We start from the raw sequence: 23,887 nt of genomic DNA, 5'->3' as shown, positions 1-23,887 counted from the left end.
TGGTGGAATATATCCATACAAGCATTAAATTTTACAGAACTATTCACCAGAAGAAAGAGAAGTAAATCCAGCTTATGGCAATATAAAAGTAAAATAAGACAAATCCCTATATCTGTAAACTTTCTCAAATAATTTTCTTTGGAACTTTACCTTACGTTGTCAGTCAGAAACTTGCTCAGATTTCTGCTAACCAACAAAGTAAGATACAGATGTACTCTGGCATCCTAATACAGTTGAACTAAATTTCAGGATAATGGTATCTGCTTCCATTATTCCCACACCACCTTTTGCTTCTTCATGTTGTGTTAATTCCTTCAGAGGTCTTCCTTCATGATGCTATGGTTCTTCTCCCCCTCCCAGACACTCTTAAAATACCCATGACCAGGGCTAAGAAGAATGAAGAGATAAAGTTGTCAGAAAAGAAAACAGAAGAACCCCAATTTTAGTTTTTGGAAGTTTATCTGGTGTCTAACTTACAAAGTTATTAGTGTATTATCATCAATGAGACAGTTAAGATCTGAAGGACAATTCAAACATGATGCAAACTTAGAACATAATGATTTTAGTTAAAATACTTCTGTTTATCTCATGTCAAAGTAAACAAATTACCAGTTACGATTCATATAGGCTGTCAAAGGTCATCATCACTGTTACTGCCCTTTCTGGTTACATATCATGTAACAACTTGGAAGTAAATTACTTGGATAAAGAATCAACATTATTTTTAAATATCTAGGCTATAAATTCCTTTCAAGTGTGGAAAAACATCAATTTATTATAAAATTAATTTATTGGTTAATATCTTTCTCTATGAACGTATATCAAGACTCCAAAATACTTTGTTCCAAAAGCCAAATGGTAAATTTTATTAAGTATACTTACTGCTTGTTTGAGTGGATGCAGAATTTATCAGTACTTGTTCAGATGACCCTGCCTGAAATAAAAATGAACAGGTAAATGATGATGTTCCTGACAAAGTCTCCCAAATGACCTTCTTACAAAAAAAGTGCTCTTACTTGGTTACTGCTGGATTCCACAGCAACAGAATCAACACCAGTAGATTTTTCTGCAGCTGAATGGACATGAAGGATTTCCTGGGCTTGACCTACAATAGCCCTCAGTTCCTCTACAAATCTTTCCTTCTCATTTTCCAACACAAAGTTATCTTCAACCTGCCATCAAGTAAAAGCCAATGTATTCATGAAAATAAATTCATTTTCTTCAAAATTATGATATTTTAATGGGGAATTCCATTGGAAAACAAAAAAAAAATATGTGCCACAAAAATAATTAAGACCAGTTGTTTCATAAATTGGCTGTAATTTCAACTGAACAATGAACACAGAATGAGAGACCTTGGAAAACTCAGTCTAAAATGAGATGTCTTCATCAAAGCCTGACCATTTAGGGCTCAGGGAGCTATGTGGAAGAAGAAGTAGAAAGATTGTAAGACCCAGAAAGGACTGATGACAGCAAGGATACACTGTCTTCTGGACATCACAGGACTGGCACATATACTAAGTGAGATGGTGGAAGCATACACAGGACCTGCACAGGTCCAAGCCAAAAGGGGTCTCAGCACTTGGAGGGGGAAGTGGACACAAGCCCACATCCTAACCAGGAAGATATCTTCAATTGACATCCACTTACAAAGGAAAGATTTCAGTTTTCTCTAATATCATTTCACTGGGTATGTATATAATCCACACTTAAGGGTATGCCCTATACCTAGTTTTCTAAAGAGAGAGAAAGAAGGCATGGAGTTGGATGGGTAAGAAGGTGAGGAGGATCTGAGGGACAGAAAAACACGATAAGAAGAATATATTATATGGAAAATCTTATTTTCAGTAAAAAAAAATTATAAAAATTAGGTGCTATTTAAAGTATGTATTATATGTAAGGCAGCAGGGGCTAGTGGTATACATGCATGATTTTAGCATTTGGGAGGCTAAGGCAGGATGACAGCTCAAGATCAGTCTAGACTACATAATAAGTTCAAATACAGCTAAGCCTATTTAATTTGGCCCTGTCTCAAAAAAACAACATGATAAGAATGTAACTGAGGCAATTTTTAAAATTAGGAATGCCCAAACCTACGAGCTTTCTAAATAAGAACATGAAAACAACACCTAAGATTTGTGGCTGTCCATTATACTAAATATGAATGAGAAATAGAAAACAAAATACATACCAGACATAACAGAAAATTCAATGTTAGGATAGATGTACAATGGGCAAACTATTAACTTATTAAGCCATTAATAAAAAAATAATGCATTCTGTATTCTTTATGCCCCCTATCCCTATCTGCAGCAAAAAAGAGAAAAATATCAACCTGAGACTAAGTATTAAAGCTATTAAAAAAAACTAAAGGGTTTGGGTAAATAACTCAGTTGGTAAAATGCCTGGGTATACGTATAAGAACTTGAGTTTGACTCTGCAGCATACATGTAAAAAGCCAGCCATGGTGGTGTGCATCTGTAATCCCAGTGTGAGGGGATAAGGTTGTGGGTGGTAGAGAGGAAGATTTCTAAAACTCACTGGCTAGCCAGTCTAGCTGAATCAATGGGCTATAGATTCAGTGAGGGACCATGTCTCAAAAAAATAAGGTAGATTGCTCAGTGGTTAAGAGTGTCTGCTAAGCAACCATGAAAACCTGAGTTTAGATCCCAGCATCCATATAACAGGCTTGGCATGACCTCATATAAGCCTGTAACCCCAGCAGTGTGGGCAGACAGGAAGATCTCTTGGGCTTGCTGGAAGCCAGCCTACCTGAAACACAAATGCATCAGGATCAGGAAGAGATTTTGTCTAAAAAGAGTAAGTCAGAGAATAACAGAGAAGGATACCTGAAGTTGCCCTCTAGCCTCTGCAGGTATGGATAAGGGTGCACATACCTGAATATACCCTTGCATAAACACGAAATACACAAACACCACACTCACACATATCATAAAGAAATAAAGCAGAGAGCAGTTGAGGAGACCACCAGATATCCCCTGTACTCCATGCACATATAAACACCACAAATATGTACATATACCACGTACAACAGCATATTCACACATTAAGGAAAAGAAAAAACTAAATATACTGAAAAGCAGAACCTGAATACTTCTGTGCAGAATGTTAGACACATTAAAATTACCTAGGCGGCTTGATTCTGATTTAATCAGGTGACTATCCAATGAGATTACCATTTAAAGCTTCTAATATTATCTCAATATAGAGACTGAAACACATCAATCTAAAAAAAAAAAAAAACCTTCATATTTCCTCAGATACATACAGTAAAACCAGAAGAAATGCAGTAACATCCTGATTATAACCAATTTTCCCCTGTGCAAATTAAAAAACAACAACAACAACAACAAAAAAAAAAAAACTTCACACATTCTATCAAGAGATGGGTGTACATGAATCAATGAGAGAAAACAGAGAGGAAAAGAAGGAACAAGGGAGGACGAAAAGAGGAGAGAGTGAATACACTAAGGGAAAAATAGTTCTGTCTTAATATGCTTACCATATAGTCTGCAATATCTTCAGGTGCATCACCATCAACATCAAACTTGAACGTGACCATCTTGTTGTTGTGTGTTTCCAGCTGACACTCCACCATGTTGTCTCCAGAGACTGATACCTAAGTGCACACATTTAACCAGTGTAAGAGAAGCTTTCTTGGTTAAGGATGGAAAACAGTTGGTAGAGTGCTTGCCTGGCATGCACAAAGCACTAGGTTTCATCCCCAGCACTGCATAAACCAATCATGACAGTACACATCTGTACTCCCAGTACTTGGGAAGTGAAAGCAGGAGGACTAGAAATTCAGGGTTACCCTTGGCTATATAGTATATCTGAGGCAAGCCTAAGCTATTATCAGACCCTGTCTAAAAACAATAATCACAGCATTTTTACAAGGAGTAACTAGATGAGCTCACATACAGCATATTCAGCAACAGTTACAGAACGAACCTAAAGGAAGAACTGGAAAAGGATAATTAAATTATATCTCTGTATAAGGGACTATGTATTGCAGACATTTAAAAATATTATTCAAATTATTTACTGGTATTAAAAATATGTACATAATATATTAAGCTCTCAAAAGGAAAGGATGTAAAACTGTATACAGGTTTTAAAATCCATCTGAAACATTTATTATATTAATTAGCTATACAGGCTTTAAAGTCTGATCCAGCTTCAGATCTGACTCTAGCATTTGGTAGTTGAATGGTTTAATGAAAATTAATTCTCTCATCTTGAAAATCTTTATTTGTAATGATGTGTATACTATTATATCATATAAAGCTTTGGAGGACAATGATAAAAATAGTATATAGACTTGGGACACCTACCACAAAATAATTCAATATACTTTTGCTAACATTACTCACACTATTACAATGTTAAAATGTGAAACACTACAATACATACAGAAAAAATATAAAAACTAAAATGATAGAATGAATAAACTCTAGTTTGTGATTACAGGAATTTTATGGTCTTCCTTTTCACAATATTCTGCATTTACTTCCATAGCACTGTTCCTTCCTGAGCCTCCAAGGCTTCTACATGAAATCTAATCCAGCCATACACACACTGACCTGAAGAACGGTAAGTTGAAATTTAGTTGCCTTCTCTGGCCTGGGACAGGAGGTTCTTCTTTGCTTGATCCGATCCAGTTTGCCATTCCCACTTGGGTTATCAGGGTTATTGGTGTTTTCTTTCATAGCTGTCACATCCTGATTCAAGCTACTGATTTAAAAAAAAAAAAAAAAGAGGAACTCATTTCAATCTTGATAATAAACATCTAAAGAAAACTTAGGATTTATAAAATTATAAGTTAAAAGAAAATCAGCCCATGTAATATCTTTATAAAAATTATGATTATATAACTCTGTTAATACACTTAATACCATTGAATCGTACAAGTTAAATGAGAGAACTGTATGATAAACTGTATTTTTCTTAAATACTTTTTTTTTATTTTACATGTGTGGGTGTTAAGCCTGCATGTATGTCTGTGTACCATGTGCATGCTGTGCCCACAGAGGCCAAGAAGGGATATCTGATCCTCTGGGACTGGAGTTACACATAGTTGTGGCCATTATGTAGGTGGTGAGAACTGAACCCAGGTCCTCCAGAAGAGCAGCTAGTACTCTTGACTGCTGAACCATCTCTCCAGTCCTACAAATTATATTTCAATAAAGCTGTGTTTGAAAGTTATAAAAAATGATATAGCATATATATTTGCTATACATTTTTATCACAGGAATAAAAATAAAGAAAAACACTGTCAGTCATAGGCCTCTATGAAATAATTTATTATAAGATTAAGGGATATGCTTTTTTTTTAATTTAGGAGACAGTCTTGATCAATTTTTCTTGTTTAGAGATTACTAATACAATAAAATGAAGCTTCTAAAATGAATGTACATTCTTACTCCAAAAATTCTTACTCAGCAAAGGAGAAGCAGACTAAGTGTAGGAGATACAAATAATGTAGGATGTAAAGCAAATAATGAAAATGAATGATATAAAAATGGTTTAGAATGATTAATTGTGGTTAGGTTTTTTTTTTACTTCCTCTTGGACAAGAATTTTTTTTTTAAGGTTTATACTGATTATTGAGTTCTCTAACAAATTCAAGACCCATAGGCAGCTTGCTCAGTAGATCAAACCAAACGGCTCCAGCAATGTTCTGCACTAAGTACCCTCTGTAACAGCAGCAAGTCTCCATTGCCTTCTAGATCACTAAGCAGTTTAGTGATGGGCTTACTGAAAGCCATTCTGGACAGTTTTGCTTTTGTTTTTGTTTCCATAAAAATGATTTGTGACTGCTTTATACGTGACATTTGCGTTAGCCCTATCCAGAAAGTGATTCCAAAGCCACGAGCTTCTAAGTGTCACAGAGCTTGTGACTTAGAAGTGGGTCAGTATTTAATATAGGATAAACATACTAAAATCTGTACACCTAAAGAAGCTAAGCAAGAAGGAGGCCCCTGGGTACGATGATCAATCCTCACTCAGAAACACAAACGGGATGGATATTGGAAGAGGGAGAAAACGGGAAACAAGACAAGAGCCTACCACAGAGGGCCTCTGAAAGAGTCTACCCAGCAGAGTATCAAAGCAGATGCTGAGGCTCATAGCCAAACTTTGGGCAGAGTGCAAGGAATCTTATGAAAGAAGATCTGGAGGGGACAGGAGCTCCACAAGGAAAGCAACAAACTGAGAAATCTGACCCAGGGGTCTTTTCTGAGACTGATACTCCAAGCAAGGACCATACATGGAGATAACTTAAAACCCCTGTTTAGATATAGCCCATGGCAGCTCAATGTCCAAGTGGGTTCCATAGTAAGGGGAACAGGGACTGTCTCTGACATGAACTCAGTGTCTAGTTCTTTGATCACCACCTCCTGAGGGGAAAGCAGCCTTACCAGGCCACAGAGGAGGACAAAGCAGCCAGTCCTGATGAGACTTGATAGGCTAGGGTCAGATGGAAGGGGAGGAGGGCTTCCCCTATCAGTGGACTGGGGGAGGGTCATGGGAGAAAATGAGGGAGGGATGGTAGGATTGAGAGGGAATGAGGGAAGGGGCTGGGATACAAAGTGAATAAACTGTAATTAATATAAAAATAAAAATTAAACAAAGAAAAATCTTTTATTTTTTGGTGAGTTCTTTCTTCCAAGAACTCATGAGTCATCTCTGTAGAAATGTACAAAAAGGGATTAAAAACAAAAACTTAATATTTTCTATGTCTGTATGTAAAAGAATATACGTAAGTACAAATGGTAAAAGATTACACATTAACACTCATAATGGCTAAGGATGTAACTCAGTGATACAGTGCTTGAGCAGCATATATAAGGGTTGGGTCCATCCCAAGCATACCCTCCCAATACTCCCTTCTCCTGGGATTCTTAAAATATAGAAAAAATGACAGTAATAAGTAATAATCATTAGATAAAAGGAATAAAATTTTAGCTCATGAGACAATACTACACATGTTTCCATAAAATACTAGCTTAAGACTATCAAAGCAGATGCTGAGACTTATGGGCAACTGTTGAGCAGAGTGCATGGAATTTTATATAAGAAGTGGGAAATAGTAAGAGCTGGAGAGGACAGGGTCTCCACAAGGAGAGCAACAGAACTGAAAATTTGAACACAGGGAACTTCCCAGAGACTCATACTCCAACCAAGTACCATGCATGGAGATAATCTAGAACCCCTGCACAGATGTAGCCCATGGCAGTTCAGTGTCCAAGTGGGTTACATAGTAATGGGAAGAGGGACTGCCTCTGACATAATCTGATTGGCCTGCTCTTTGATCTCCTCCACCTGAGGGGGGAGCAGCCTTACCAGGCCACAGTAGATGACAATGCAGCCACTCCTGATGAGACCTGATAGACTAGGATCAGAAGGAAGGAGAGGAAGACCTCCCCTATCAGTGGACTTGGGGAGAGGCATGTGTGGAGAAGGGGGAGGGAAGGTGGGATTTGGAGGAAATATTTATTGGGAGATACAAAGTAAATAAAGTATAATTAATAAAAATTAAAATAACAAAGAGAAAAAAAAGCAAAAAAAAAATACTAGCTTAAGGCTAGAGAGATGGTTCAGTGGTTAAAAGTCCTTATTGTTCTTGCAGAGGACCTGTTTTCAATTCCCAGTATTCACATGTGAAGCCAAAGTTTACAGCTATCTTTAATTTTAGCTCCAGTTGATTCAGTGCTTTCTCTGACCCCCTAAGGGCATCAGGCATATATGTAGTACAAACAAATCCATGCAGAATACTCATATACATAATAAAATAAATAAATCTAAAAATATATACTAGCTTTTGGAACAAGATAGCAGAAACTCAACTTTTCTTTCTCATTTCCCCCAAGTACAGGTTTAAAAGTTCTGGAAATAATAAACTAGAAAAATAACAGGAGAGCAACCAAGACTGAAAAGATGAAAGTTAAAACTAGTCAAGAACCCCAAAGGCTTGAAAAAAAAAAAAAAACCAGTAGCTTGACATCTCTCAATTAGATACCCAAAGACAGAAAGTTATCAGGCTTAGTCTTACATATATAGGCAAAAACAACAAAAACCCAATGGGCCTCTAGCCCATTAGCCAAAGATGGACTCTTTCTTCTCCCATGGAATCTGAAGGAGTGTGGACTAGAAAGCTGGCCTAGAGGAAATACCCTTTGATTCCATGGTGGTATCCAATAATGACAGGTGAACAAAGCAGACCAGAACATTACAAGGACTCTAAAGCTAAATTTTCATTAGATCCACAGCCCATAAGAATGGTCCACAACACATGCACTTAAACACAGGGACTGCTTAATAAAACAAAAGATTTAAATAGAATCTAAAATATTTTTACATAATACCCTAAATATATAAACAAAAATAAAATACTTGTCATACCTAAACAAAACAAAACAAAAAAACCAATCAAACAATAACAACAACAAACAAACAGGGAAACCACAACTTGAATTTAGAAAGATAACAGGTTTAAAAGTCCAAGATAAATCAGATATTGGAATTGTTAACACAATCCATAATCAAAATGATTCAGTGAACGAGGGTGTAGCTTAGTATTGAGTACTTGTCTAGTATGCATATTCCTGGGTTTGGTCTCCAAGCACAATGGAGAAAGAAATTAAAAGATGGACTGGGAAGCAAACTTCAGCAAAGAACTAAGTAATAAAGTGCTGGCCTAGCATGTGCAAGGACCCTGGGCTCCATCCCCAGTAATGAAAAGAACAAAACGAAACAAATCAAAACATCAACAGGCAATTGCAACTGCACTTGAAGCAAATGAGAAAAAAAAGGCAATGAGAAATAAAAGATTAAAAGAGAACTAGATGGAAATTATAGAACTAAACACAGACTCACAGGAATAAAATCTCATTGAATGGAACAATTCTTTCTTGTTCCCAAGAAAAATATCAATAAATTTGAAAAAATAATAGCAATTACCCAATCTGAATAACATATAGAAGACTATCTTAAATCCACCAATAAAATAATTTCATGTCTTGTTATAATTTATTTTGAGATTAGCTGAAAATTTTCTTGTTATTTTTCATTTACTTTGTAGAACAGACTACTATAAACAAAATAATAAAATATCAATTTCACAATCTATATGATCACTATAAATATTAAAAGAATGAAAGATATTAATTCATCCCAATTTTACTAATCCCACATAAGTACAAGAATAAAAATATTGCTTTATTCGATGCACTCTAAGCATACATGCAGCAGCATGCCACCATTGATTTCCTGGTACTAAGATTATGATACTTACCTTCGAACATCTGGATTTTGAAGAGCTGCTTGCTGGTCAGTTCCAGTTGGTTGGGATAAAGGCTGTAAAAAGGGCAGTAATAACATCTATTATGATAACAGCAAAATTCATGCTACAATACAATTTGCTATTTCCAAAAAACAACATGGCAACTTATTTTTTTTAGTATGTAAACATGGTAGAATGTCTTTGTTATACAATGCTTATATCAACCCTATTACTGACAGTATTAAACCAAGTATATCTTACTCAAGATTTTTACATGAAAAATTAACACTGTTTTGGCAGGCATGGTGGTACACTCCTTTAATCTCAGCACTCCAGAGGTGAACCTCTATGAGTTGGAGACAATTCCAGGCCACCCAGAGCTATATAATGAGATCCTGTCTTAAAAAATAATACATGTATAAATACAACTTAACACTGTTTAGAGTAACTCGTTTGTGTTATCATTCACAGAGAACAGTACTGAATCCTGAGTTACTGTGATTCCACAAGAAAATAAATCAGTAAGTCAAATGTCCTTTAATTAAAAAAAAATACCAATTCTACAGAAAAATAATTCTAAACATTTATCTAATCTATCTTCTATGAATTGCCACTAGCAACAGAGGAATATTAAAATGTAAATCTAACAAAAATTATTATTCCTTACCCAATCATACTTTCTATGATGACTCCTCGTGTTCTAAAAGATTGAGTTCCTTCAGAGGGCAAATAAATTCCTCAGTGAATCTGGTCCATTCCTGGCTCTCTAGTTTTGCATCTCTTCTTTAAGCCACACTAGACTGGAGCTCTTTTCCATGAGTTGGGTTCTTCTATACACTATAACCCCACTTATGTTCCTCTACTTCCCCACCTAATTTTCAATCCCTCCTTAGTCTTGTCCATTTATAAAATATTTGGACAAATTTTCTATAGAAAAATATATACAAAATATATACTATACACACACATATATAATGCCATATAATGTATATTTACAAGGCTCTTTAAACAGTGGGTTCCAGAAACAAACCAGTAAAACTGTTCATATCCTAGTTTATACTATAAATTATAGCATAATACTTTGGAGAAATTGTTATTTCCATCACTGGGCCTACAAGATGAACTTTACTGTGGCAAAAAAACAAAAACAAAAAAACAAAACAAAACAAAAAAACAGAATTTCTCAAAGAGTAATAAGGTCATTTAAAAATATAAATTAAAGGACTACCAATGCCCAAACCTTAGAGAACAAAATAATTAATAAGTAGCCTACTCAATAAAATAAATGAGTTCTCACTGATAGAAACAAAGAAAAAAGAAACAGATCTAACTGTAAAAAGACAATTAATAAATACAATAAGGAATGTGGAAGAATCATAAATGGATGCTAAAACTACAAAAAGTTAGATGAAGAGCAGTATAATTACGTAGTTTCAAAATGTGTCCCGACAGATTACTTTTTAATTACAAAGGCAAATGTGGTAACTTTACAGTGACAAGATTACAGAAAGTCCCATCTTAAGCATGTAATCAAATTTAATCCTCTAATGTTGAGATAAACCAATATGATGTAGAAAGAATAACACAACCACACTTACATGGTATTCACGACCAAAAAAAAATTATAACTTAAACTAAAGAGGAAGATGATTCAGACAGAACCAAACTGAAGGATATTCTACAAAATAATAAGCCTCCATTCTTCAGAGAGATCAAAGTAATAAAAGATGAAGGCTTGAAGAACCAGTCTAGATCAAAGGAAACAAAAGAGATAAGACAATTAAAGGCAATGTATGTTTTTTTCTTTAATTAGATCATGAATCAAGGTGGGAGAACTTGCCATTAAATACATCATCTCAATAATAGTTGAAAATTTAATTATATGGATGTGGTACGCATGTATATGCATGTTCACCTATGTGGGCACACATGTAGGTGTAGGAATGGAAGCCCCAGGTCAATGTCATAGATCTTCCTTCATGGCTTTCCACCTTATACATTGAGTTAGGGTCTCACTGAACCCAGAATTGCAAATTTGGCAAATCTAGGTAGGCAGCTTGCCCCAGGAATCCTGTCTTCAATAGCAAGGACTGGAATCAGAGGTGAACTGCTGAAGATTCCACGCTCTCTGGTAGGGAAATTAAGCTGTAACTGAACTGGAAGTTACATCTGGCCATCTTTCATAGAGCTGCAAGGAACTATGCAGCTGCTGGGGGAGAATTGTCATTAATAGTCTTATTTTGTAGAATATCCTTCAGTTTGGGTCTGCATGCTATACAACTGAATAGCCATGCAAGACATGGAACTGCTCCAAGGGTGGCAGTGCATTATGGGGTGTAACCAAGAGCTGTTTGATTAGATTTGGGGAAGTCATACCCACCCCTGGACATAATGTTCCTGTCAAATTATCTTCTAGATACTTCTACAGATCATTACTGCAGTCAGCTTTGGTCAGATGGGCTTGTTTTTGCAGTGGTAGTTACTACAAAGACTCATAACTAGTGTAAGAGTTGATAATAACAAACTGCTGAGAGCTGAGCCCTAAATAAGATATTTTTATTACTTCAAGGCTTAGGGAACACTGCAGAAGAAGGGGCAGAAAGAACGAAAGAAATAAGAATTGAAGTGTTGCAGAACGCTTTCTTCCAGACAGCTAAGGCACTCTTGTACTCTCAGGAATGAAAGTGGGACAAGAAAGTTGTGGTTAAAGGAATAATGAAAACACATTATGAAAATATCCTAATTATATGTTATTAGGCCTGATGAGCTAAGTTTGATTCCTAAAACTCATATGGTAGAGGAAAAGAACCCCACCCCCATAAGTTATCTTCGGATTCCACAGGTATCTACTGTGGTGTACACTCACTCACCCAAATAAATAAACATAATCACATTTTATAAACTAGAAAAAAGGTCTGATAAAGAGAGTTGTGTGTGTGTGTGTGTGTGTGTGTGTGTGTGAAAAGATTTTCTATTTTATTGCTTATCCAGGAAATGCAAGTAAAAAACTACGTTCTTAGGTCAGAGAAATGGTTGACTAGGTAAGAGCACTTGCTTAGCTTAGCCTGACATCTAAGTTCAATCCCTCGAATCCACATGGTCAAGGAGAGAACCCACTCCCACAAGTTGTCCTCTGACCTCTACACATTCACATGCACAGACCTGAATGCAATCAACAACCAGTCAAAATTTAAAGTTTCATTACCAAAACACACCTAACGACAGCAGCTGGAATTTTTAAAAATGACAAAAGTAGTGTTTATAAGAATACAGAGCAACAGAAGTCTCACACACTGCTGTTGTGAATGTTTTTTTAAATAACTGCTTTAGAAAACTTTCCAACATTATCTAGTGTACCTAAATATAGACATATCCTATGACTCAGCAATCCCACAATTAGGTATAAATGTTAAGAGAAATGAGTACATATACCAGAAAATTCACAGAAAGGTTAACAGTAGCTTTATCCAAAAGACTCCCTATCATAACTAATCCTAAGTATCCAAAAGACCCCAAAATTAGAAAAACACAAGAAAATGGAGAATTAAACTTTGATATTGTTTACAATGGAACAATTCACAAAACCAAACTACTGATACATGCAAAAACGTAGATGAATCTTTGTGAACCTTATAGAGGGCTAGAAATGGTTGTTTTCTCATTCCATTTTGATATACATAAACAAAAACTGATTAAGACACACATTCTGATTAGCATGAAGAAATGTAAACATATATGATTGTTAATATATAAGGATTTTTAAAAATATGTTATAATCTATTTCTGATAAAATACTAAAAATTATTATTCTATACATGATTTACTGAGGCAAAAGACCTGAAAAACTACAAAGGTTTTATTTTTGAGAAATAGGATAATAGATAACCTTAATTCTCCTTATATTTCATTTTAAAGAAATATTTAGCGGAAGAAATGATAGTTTTAGAAAGAGTTTAGTTAGAAAGAAAATCTTCCTTAGCCTTCTAGTGCAAGGAATAAAGGTATATACCACTACACCTGGCCCAGACTTCTAATGCATCATCCAGAAGAAAAAAGAACAAAATATACAGAAGGAAGTAATTTTTGTTAATTATTTTTATCTAGACAATTTATTTTCCACTTAAGAAAATAAATGAAAGGTCCGTTTCAAATATCCAGAAAAATAAAAAATTGAATAAGCAAGTAACAAAAAATTACAAAGCTATTCATTTTCCCAGTTATTCATAGAAAAGTGCATAGCAAATGGTAAGGATCATAGTATACTAGGGTGTTGTGGAAAAACAACAACAAACACCTGGTGGCATACAGTGTTTTAAGTGCTTGCTTCAGTGGCACATACACTAAAATTGGAAAGATACAGAAAATATTAGCATGGCCCGTGTGCAAAGCTGACAGGCAAATCGGTGGAACATTACACATTTTAAAGAAAGAAAAAAGAACTGGGATGGGAGAAATGGTTCAGAGGTTAAAAGCACTGGCAGTTCTTTCAGAGGACCCAGATTTGCATCCCAGCATCCACATGGTGACTCATAGCTATCTGTAACTCCAGGTCCAGGGAATCCAATACCCTCTTCTGGCCTTCACAGTATGCATTTGGTGAGTAGGCATATAGAAAGGTAAAACATCCATACACACAAAAATAAAGAAATAAAACTAAAAAACAACAAAACCAGGTATGGCGGCACATGCCTTTAATCCCAATACACAGATAGACAGACCTTTGTGAATTTGAGAGCAGGCAGGCCTAAATAGTGAAACACTGTCTTTAAAAAGAACCCCTGCACAGATGTAGCCCATGGCAGTTCAGTCTCCTAGTGGGTTCCATAGTAATAGAAACAGGGACTGTCTCTGACATGAACTGATTGGCCTGTTCTTTGATCACCTCCCCCTGAAGGGGGAGCATACTTACCAGGCCACAGAGGAAGACAATGCAGCCACTCCTCATGAGATCTAATAGACTAAGATCAGTAGGAAGGAAAAGAAGACCTCCCCTATCAGTGGATTTAGGGAGGGGCATGCGTGGAGAAGGAGGAGGAAGGGATGGATTGGGAGGGGAGGAGGGAAAGAACTACAGGGGGGAATACAAAGTAAATAAAGTGTAATTAATAAAAAGATATAGTTTCTCAAAGATCCCAAGAGGAGCCATCTAGTGAAGTACCAAGCACTGCTAAGACACAAGAGGGATGAACATTATCAGGAGGGAAAATAAAATAAAAATAAAATAAAATGAAATAAAAAATTCAGTAAACTTTTTAAATTAAAAATTCTTTCATCTGCCTTTCTGAGTGATGATTGAGCATCTTACCCAAGGTCCTCCTTCTTGCTTAGCGTCTTTAGGTATACAGATTTTAGTAGGCTTATCCTATATTACATGTCTAATATCCATTTATAAGTGGGTATATATATATATATATATATATATATATATATATACCATGTGTGTATTTCTGCTTCTGGGATACCTCATTCTGGATAATCTTCTCTAGATCCCACCATTTGCCTGCAAATTTCATGATTTCCTTGTTTTTAATGCTGAGTAGTAAGTATTCCATTGTATAAATGTACCACAATTTCTGAATCCATTCCTCAATTGAGGAACATCTAGGTTGTTTCTGGATTCTGGCTATTACAAATAAAACTGCTACGAACATGGTTGAGCAAATGTCCTTGTTGTATACTTGAGCATGATTTGGATAATGTCTAGGAGTGGTATAGCCGGATCTTGAGGTATTACTATTCCTAGTTGTCTGACAAAGTGCTAATTTCCAAAGTGGTTATACAAGTTTACATTCCCATCAGCAATGGAAGAGGGTTCCCCTTTCTCCACATCCTCTCCAGCATGTATTATCACTTGAGATTTTTATTTTAGCCATTTTGATGGCTGTGAGGTGAAATCTCAAGGTCATTTTGATTTGCATTTCCCTGATAACTAAGAACATTAAGCATTTAAGTGTTTCTCTGCCATTCAATATTCCTCTATTGAGAATTCTCTGTTTAGCTCTGTATCCCCCATTTTTAAATTGAATTACTTGGTTTGTTGTTGTTTAATTTCTTGAGTTTTTTATATATTCTGGATATTAGCCCTCTGTCAGATATAGGGTTGTTGAAGATCCTTTCCCAGTCTATAGGCTTTCGTTTTGTTCTGATGACAGTGTCCTTTGCTTTACAAAAGCTTTTCAATTTCATGAGATCCCATTCATTGATTTTTGATCTTAGAGCTTGTACTGTTGGTGTTTAATCCTCATTCAGAAAGGCAAATGGGATAGACCTCAGAAGATGGAGAAAACAGGGAACAGGACAGGAGCCTACCACAGAGGGCCTTTGAAAGACTCTAACCAGCATTGTATAAAAGCAGATGAGACTCATAGTCAATATTTGGGCAGAGTGCAGGGAATCTTATGAAAAAAGGGGGAGATAGAAAGACCTGGAAGGGAGAAGAGCTCCACAGGGAGAGCAACAGAACCAAGAAATCTGGGCACAGGGGTCTTTTCTGAGACTAATACTCCAAGCAAGGACCATGCATGGAGATAACCTAGAACCCTTGCACAGATCAGTGTCCCAGTGGGTTCCATAGTAATGGGAACAGGGACTGTCTCTGACATGAATTCAGTGGCTGGCTCTTTGATCACCTCCACCTGAGGAGGGAGCAGCCTTACCAGGCCACAGAGGAGACAAAGCAGATAGTCCTGATGAGACCTGATAGGCTAGGGTGAGATGGAAGGGGAGGAGGACCTCTCATAACAGTGTAGTGGGGAAAGGGCATGGGAGAGGAGGGAGGGAGGAGAAGAGAAAAGGAGGAGAAGAGGGAGGGAGGGCAGGATTTTTAGTGAAGGGGACAAGGAAGGGTGCTTGTAAATAAATAAATAAAGTAAATAAATTGTAATAAATTTAAAACTTAAAAATATATATTCATACAAAATTTGGAAGTGGAGAGATGGCTTAGCAGTTAAGCACACTTGCTGTACTTTCAGAGAACTGCTGTTTGGTTTACAGCACCAATGTCAGGAAGATCATTATAGCTAGTATTGCACCTTTGGGGGATTGGAGTACTCTTCTGGCCTCTGCAGTCACCCACATACGTGTAGCACACATCCCTCAATAAACAAAGTTTAAAATTTTTAAAATCTTAAAAATTATCAATTCTCTATTCCTTATACTACCTCAGAAACTGGTCACATAAGATGGTCTTTGTCAGAATAAACTTACGCATCATTTAAATCACATTCACATATAGTAAGCTTATGGCTATTTCTGAGCAACTGGAACATGAAAAACCTACTGCCAACTAACATTAGCATTACATAAATCAAGTCTGTCTTCACACAGATATAGCTAGGGGTGAGGGTGTACAACAGTGGTAGTATATACAAGGTGACAGGTTCAACCTCAACACCCAAAAGGTTAATGGGGGATTAGAGCTCAAAGAATAAAGAAATCATTCCACTGATTTCAGGAAATGAAACTGTAGCAAGATATGATAATAAAAAAAATCATAATTCCTCATGTGTTCCTACAAATAAATACAGAACTCAGATATGTAAAATGTAGAGTCATCTATTAAAATAATATATAATATTTTATAGACAACATTCTACCCTGGCAGCCAGGCCTGCAGTCCAGAGGATCTCTATAAATTCAAGGTCAGCCTGGTCCAGGACAGCCAAGGCAACACACAGAAACCCTGCCTCAAAACAAACAAACAAACAAACAAAGAAACACATACACACACAAAATCAAAGTCAGTGTGATAAACCAAGAGAGATCCTATCTCAAAGTAACGTAAAAGCCAGGCATGGTGGAATAGGCTTTTAATATAAGCTATTCAGGAAGCAAAGAAAAAAAGGATCACAAATTCAAGGCTGGGTTCAGTTAAAGAGTGAGTTCAAAGCTAGCCTGGGCAACTTAGTGAATTCTTATCTTAAAAAATAAAAGTATGGGGTTGAGAAGATACCTCACTGGGTAAAGTATTTGCTCCACAAGTATGGGGAACTGAATTCAAATCCACAAACCCATCTAAAGTTGGTTATAGCAGTATAAGTGTGACTGCAATCTCAGTGTTCCCATGGCAAAACAGTATGTCTAAACAGGAGAATCTCCAGAAACTCCTAGGCCAGCTAGTGTGGCTTACATAGCAGTGAACAGAAAAGAGACTGCATTTCAAACACAGTGGAAGGTGATGTGTCTGCCCACACTCAACAGACAAAACTTTTTAACTTAAGGCTGGAGATGTAGCTCAATGAGAAACTGTGAGAAAATGAGAAATACGCTAGTGAGAAAATGCTAGCCTACTTAGTATATGTATAGCCCTAGATTTAATCTCTACTATCACAAACAAATGAGCAATAAATAAATAATTTAAAATATTTTAAAAGATTGATAAGTGGCTCAGTAGTAGAATATTTGCCTAACCTGTGGAAACCCTGGGTTAAACATCCAGAGAGGAAGGGGAGAGTGAAGAGAGAAGGGATAGTAATGCAAGAAAGAAAGGTAAAAAGAAACAGGAAGATGGTTCAGCAGGTAAGAGTGTTTTTGCATAAGCCTAACAATATTACCTCTTTCTATCCCTGGAACCCACAAGCCTATAAAGTTACCCTTTCACCTACACACATATACACTGTGGTACACTGTGACTATACTACACTCACATATATACACACACAGTGGCACATCTATATGCTCATATTCTCTCTCTCTCTCTCTCCTGTTCTCTCTCTCTCACATATACATGTTAAAAATGAAACAATAATTTATTTAAAATTTTAAGGAAATTAATAATCTGTATGATAGAAACCACAAAAACTATAAAATACTGCAGAAATTAATACCCAATTTTCCTCGATTTACTGAAATACAGTTGACATGTAAAAATTTTATTATTCAAATGTAAAACATGGACACGTGTCCCCCTTGCTGCACATCCTCACCAGCATATGCTGGTTTATAGAAGAATGTTCAGAGCTGTTTTATTCATACTAGTCAAAAACTTCAAAAAACCACATTTTACTAGAACACAGTCATGCCAGTATACTTAAAATTTACCTATGAGTATTTTTGGAAATACAACAGCACAACTCAATAGTTGCAGCATATAAACTCTATACCACTGTCTTGGTTTTTACAGAAAGTTTATCAATACATGAACTTTATCCATCCTGACAATAGCTTTGGTTGCATATAGGCTTTTGGTTGCTTAGCATTTGTCAAATTTTACTGAATTATGATCTGTGCATTTTACTGTATGTAAATGTGAACAAAAACAAATACCGAGTCCTCGTTAAGGATACTTATGCTAAGGTATGCATCAGGAAAGTAAGATAGCAATAAAACAAACAAAAAAGTCCGTATCAAGTGGGAAAGCTACTGCCTTCAAGTTCAACCTGATTACCAAAGTAGGTTTGTGATCCAAAATTTATAACAATAATTAATGATAAAATTTAAGTGGTAAATATAAAGGTGTTAATACCTGTTTTATATCTCTGAAGAATTCCAAATAAATTGCCAGGGACTATCTTAATTATGGAAGGGAAATACAAAACACATGAAATCTGCCCACAGAGGGATATCCTGATTCAAAATGCTTTATAAATCCATTTATTTCAAAGAACTCAATCCTAGAACACTATATCCTTTGTAAAGAAATAACTACTGCAAAGGTACAGCTTTGCTTACTCTTGTTTGGACTCAGTGTATACATATTGGAATTCATTATTACTTATGTCCTTATGAAAAGAGAATTTTATAAAACATATAATACCAGAAGTAACTATAAGCTGTTTGGAATACAGCATCACTCAAAAATAACTCATAGCACAATACACCTTTCACCAAAGGACCACAAAACATCCTATTAACTCAATTAATTCAGATTTTTAGATGCCTCCAAAGCAGAGATGAGCAAAACAAACAAACAAAAAGAAAAAAAAAAAACAAAACCAAACAAACAGATTTTCTATTCTTTCCTTTAACTAATTAAATATATTCCACAAGTTGACTTACTAACATTACTTTAATTCTGGCAAAGGAGAATAATTATCTAACAAAGGGGCAGTACAGTATTAATGATTGTGTTCACAGTCTCTGAAGCCAGGTAATCCAGGTTTAGATGCAGACTATCTTTTATGGTACAGGGACGTTACTTAGCCTCTCTAATTATTACCTTCATAACTTGTAAAATAATAATAATAAGACTCCTAGGACTGACATGAGGGAAATACATGTACTGCTTTTAGAATAATGTTGGGGTGGGGAGGTAGCTCAGTGGTAGGGTATATGTGAGGCCCTGTGTCAAGTCCCTAGCACGCCACAAAGAAAGAAAAGAACTGACCCATTCAAAGAATGGGCTTGTGATCTAAACAGAGTTCTCAAAAGGAGAAATAAAAATGGGTAAGAATTATCTTTTAAAAACACTTACGGACCCTAGTAATTAGAGAAATGCAAAACAAAACAATTTTGAGATTTCATCTTAAGGTCAATAAAACAACCAACAACAAATGTTGGAGAGGTTGTGGGGTTAAGAAACATTTATTCACTGTCAAAGAGATAGCACACTGATCTAAACACTTTGGAAATCAACGTGGTGAATCCTCAAAAAGCTAAAAATAAATCCACTACTTGACCGAGCTATACCACTCCTTGACATATGCTCAAAGAACTCAACATTATTTCACAGATACTTTCTCAGCCATGTCCACTGAAGTTCTAGTCACAATAGCCAGACAATGGAAAAAACCTAAATGTTCTTCATCTGATTAAGAGATAATGAAAATGTGGCATATATACACTATTCAGCTGTAAAGAAACATGAAATCATGAGTTTGCATACAAATCAATAGAATGCAGAAGAGTAGGGCAATTTAGGCCCAGAAAGACAAACATTACATGCACTCTTCTCATCCAAGGTTTCCAGCTCCAAATCCTTAGATGTAAGAATATAAACCATGTGGTAGACTCCTGTCCTATTCTCTGTTTTTCCCCTCTTCCGATGTCTATCCTGTTTGCCTTTCTGAATGAGGACTGAGCATCTTACCCAGCGTCCTTTTTCTTGCTTAGCTTCTTTAGGTGTACAGATTTTAGTATGTTTATCCTATATTATATGTCTAATAACCACTTATAAGTGAGTATATACTGTGTGTCTTTCTGCTTCTGGGATACCTCACTCAAGATGGTTTTTTCCACTTCCCACCATTTGCCTACAAATTTCATGGTTTCCTGGTTTTAATTGCTGAGTAGCATTCCAGTGTGTAAATTTACCACAAATTTTCTATCCATTCCTCAGAGAAAGACAGTGCAGCTAGTCCTGATGTGACCTGATAGGCTAGGGTCAGACAGAAGGGGAGGAGGACTTCCCCTATCAGTAGACTGGGGGAGGGGCAAGGGAAGAAGAGGAAAGGAAGGTGGGATGGGGAATAGACGAGGGAGGGGGCTACATCTGGGATACAAAGTGAATAAATTGTAATAAATAAAAAACACATAAATAAAAAGGAAAAAAAAAATAACATAACCTGGAGTAACTGTAGAAACCAGGAAAGTAAAAAGAGAGCATTGTGTATGTGAGGGGCAGGATTATGAGCAATAACAGAAGAGACAAATAGGATACAAGTGATCTAAAGGGGGAAATGGGAAAAATAAATGTTGGGGACCTTTAACTAGTGAACAGAATGGAGATAAATATAGGAAGGAGGGTAAATAGCAGTAAGGACGTCTAAAAGTCATTAGGAATTATACTATCAACTATCCACCTAAAAATACATATAAAACCTATAATTCTGTACAAATATACACATACATGGTTTAAATGAAATTTTCTCATCTGGATTGACAATGCTCTCCTGCAAGAGCTACAAACTAATAAAAACCTTAAGACCACATGAAAAACCCTCTTTTGATGGTTGGCTAGGGCTGTCCAAGAGACAGCTAACACATCACAGGCTATTGCCGTTACCCTTGGTTGCCCCTAGAGGTGGAAGGTAAGTCCCTATTGCTGAAGATGCCAGGCACCTTAGACACAGAGCCTAGAGAGTTGGAATTGATATGAAAGCCTCCTTCCTGAGGACTAGCCTTCGTAGGGTACTAGAAGGCACCATGCAAATTTCCAAAGGAGGGAAGCAACCAAAAGTTCTACCGGGCTATGATAACACTTTTGAACTACAAGAACCAGCAAGGTATGGTATTTTTAAGGGTACAAAAAGTGACATGCATATTTAGTGATAAGCGAGAGCTCTCTAATTGGACTTATGGCTTACTGGAGAAAAATCATGCCTGGTACTGGAAACCTAGCCAACTACCAATCAAAATGCAAAGTTTTGGAGCCCAGTCACAATGGGATACCTAGGTTCAGGAGTCTTGGTAGAGGAGGGACAGAAAGACTGTAACAGCCAGAGGATCAGGAAGTTTGTTATGAGATTTTGTTTCCTAGCAATATCAGAAACTACAGCCATAAAGTCTCACCAGCCTGACTGCCTAAAAACATGAGCTGAACAAGGACAACAACAATAGACATGGCAAAGTGGACAGGAGAAAAATTCATGAGGCTTCAACCCTAGACCATAGGCAACTACAGAATGTAGAGAATAGATAAAATTGTCCTCACTTGAGACAAACATTCCTAAAACCAATGGTCAACCTTGAAAATGTATATATACATGTAACATCATATGGACTGAGCAGGTTGCATTTATCTGTTTAGGAGCACACATACATACTGTGATGGTTTGAATGAGAATAACCCCCATAGGATCATATATGACTGGATAAGAAGTTTGTATGGAATTATACCATGACACCAATAACCAGTTGTACAATATAAAGTAGATGCTCAAGGATGGCAGTGAATAAACAGGCTGTGTAGAAGCCTGGACTGTATAGGTTAGCTGTGCTAAGAAATCAGTTTGTTCCTGGGGTTTTAACGCACAAGGCAGTTGCTCAGGAGCCTTCAGTGGGAAAAGCGGTGCTTCTGTAGATGGTCCTGAATAAATGTTTTGAACAGAGTTAAGATGGCCATTCCCAGGACCAAATCACACTTTCAGACACCCTTTGGCTGCTGATGATTTGAAAAGGCTTCAGAACCTTGCAAAATACAATCTTGGTGAAGATTCTCCTGTGGTGCTTCCATATTTGATTGTGAAAATCAAGGCTGCTGCTGAATAGAGGCTTGGAAAAAAGAATCCTTTAAATGCATCTGGTATTGTGGCGGTGAAAAACCTGGAGTTATACATTTCTGATGTATATGTACCACTGGATATGGCTGTGATACTGACTACATCTTTTCTAAATGCCTCCCAATGGAATTAGAAGGGAAACAAGTTTTGGCAGCAGCGTTCTGTGTGCTGCTCACATTAGAATGATTTAACAAAGTTTGCAGATGATTAAGTGGGAAGAAATAAGAAGTCTTATTGGCAAATAGTGCTTTGTCTAAAGCCTTATTCCCATTTCTAGGGCAAAACTCAAGTTGAAGATCAACTGCTGGGTGTTGCAAAGTCATCTGTGAAGCAGGCAATGTCTGAGAAGTTAACTGTAGAAAGGGTTGGTTGCAAAATTCCAATAACTAATAGGTCTAAACTCATGGGTTGGCTGAAGTTGCTCCATCTCCTCTAAGAACCAGCTGTAGTTCCTGGTGCTAGGGTAAGAAAAATTCAAATTATAAATGCATATGCCTTGCCCATTTTATTGGGACTATTCCAAACAAACTCAAGAAATGCTATATGATAAAATTTTCACCAAGTAATCTAAAAAGTTGTAGGTACTAGCATTAGGCATTCATTCTACAAAACTCTTAACACTGAGTAAATGCTAGATGAATGAATGAAAGATCTAGAACAGTCCTAGCAATAGCTCATGGCTTCTCATTTATTGCACTTACCACATAAATCATTTAAACCCTGGTAAAGACAAAGAGTAACTGTATCTGACACTTTCACATAATCTGTGTACATGCTCCAAGAGAAAAATAAAAGGGTTTTCAATATCATAACTAATATGAACATAAGTACTCTCTCAAAATTACAGGAGAAAGTTGACAGAAATAAATATAGGTTGATGGTAATCATTCCCAGAGTTTGACTACTTGTTTATAAAAAGACCCAAATGGTTGCTGTGATGGTTTGAACGGGAGTAGACCCTACTGGCTCAGATATCTGAATGTTTGGTGCCCAGTTGGTAGACTTTTTAGACAATTAAGAGGTGTGGTATTGTTGGGGAAGGTGTGTCACTGGGATTGGGCTCTGGGGTTTTATAAGCCCATACCAGGTCCACTCTGTCTGTCTGTCTGTCTGTCTGTCTCTTTCTCTCTGCCTTTCTGTCTCAGCTACTACTCTAGCACTATGCCTGCCTACTGCCATACTCCTCACCATGATAATAATGGACTAATCCTCTGAAACTATATGTAAGCAAGCCCTAATTAAATATTTTCTTTTAAAAGTTGTCTTAGCCATGGTGTCTCTTCACAGAAACAGAACAGTAACTAAGACAGTTGCTTTTATGTAATGAATAAAATGTATAGGCTACAAAATAAGCGTGAAATATAAATTGTGTCTATTATTCTTTTTTATATTTATTTATGTGTATAGGAGTCTCCTGGAGTTGGAG

At 36.4% G+C, this 23,887-nt stretch overlaps 1 protein-coding gene, 1 long non-coding RNA gene and 1 other non-coding gene across 18 annotated transcripts in view; 2 read left to right on the top strand and 1 right to left on the bottom strand.

Moving 5' to 3' along the window:
* The window catches only part of Wnk3 (WNK lysine deficient protein kinase 3), a 127,383-nt gene that overhangs the window by 39,846 nt on the left and 63,650 nt on the right, over positions 1-23,887 (bottom strand). For 11 of the 15 annotated variants that reach the window (XM_060374903.1, XM_060374911.1, XM_060374910.1 and 8 more), the window contains 5 exons: positions 9,317-9,378; positions 4,605-4,755; positions 3,524-3,640; positions 1,017-1,172; positions 883-934 (listed from right to left, as the gene is read on the bottom strand). In XM_060374903.1, the coding sequence (XP_060230886.1) occupies positions 883-934; positions 1,017-1,172; positions 3,524-3,640; positions 4,605-4,755; positions 9,317-9,378 (538 nt within the window). The remainder of the gene's footprint in view (positions 1-882; positions 935-1,016; positions 1,173-3,523; positions 3,641-4,604; positions 4,756-9,316; positions 9,379-23,887) is intronic. The other 4 variants (XM_060374909.1, XM_060374912.1, XM_060374916.1 and 1 more) reach the window with 1 other exon arrangement.
* LOC132650043 (uncharacterized) overlaps positions 1-23,887 on the top strand; it is a 43,549-nt gene that overhangs the window by 14,179 nt on the left and 5,483 nt on the right. For both annotated transcript variants that reach the window (XR_009588408.1, XR_009588407.1), the window contains one exon: positions 4,540-4,614. This is a non-coding gene — a long non-coding RNA (uncharacterized LOC132650043). The remainder of the gene's footprint in view (positions 1-4,539; positions 4,615-23,887) is intronic.
* Positions 13,621-13,727, top strand: LOC132650176 (U6 spliceosomal RNA). The gene has a single exon (XR_009588568.1). It is a non-coding gene; the product is annotated as a U6 spliceosomal RNA (small nuclear RNA).

Source organism: Meriones unguiculatus, chromosome X (assembly GCF_030254825.1).
Source record: "Meriones unguiculatus strain TT.TT164.6M chromosome X, Bangor_MerUng_6.1, whole genome shotgun sequence".
NCBI lineage: Eukaryota > Metazoa > Chordata > Mammalia > Rodentia > Muridae > Meriones > Meriones unguiculatus.
Note: the sequence above shows the minus strand (reverse complement) of the source record. Positions and strands in the feature narration are given on the sequence as shown.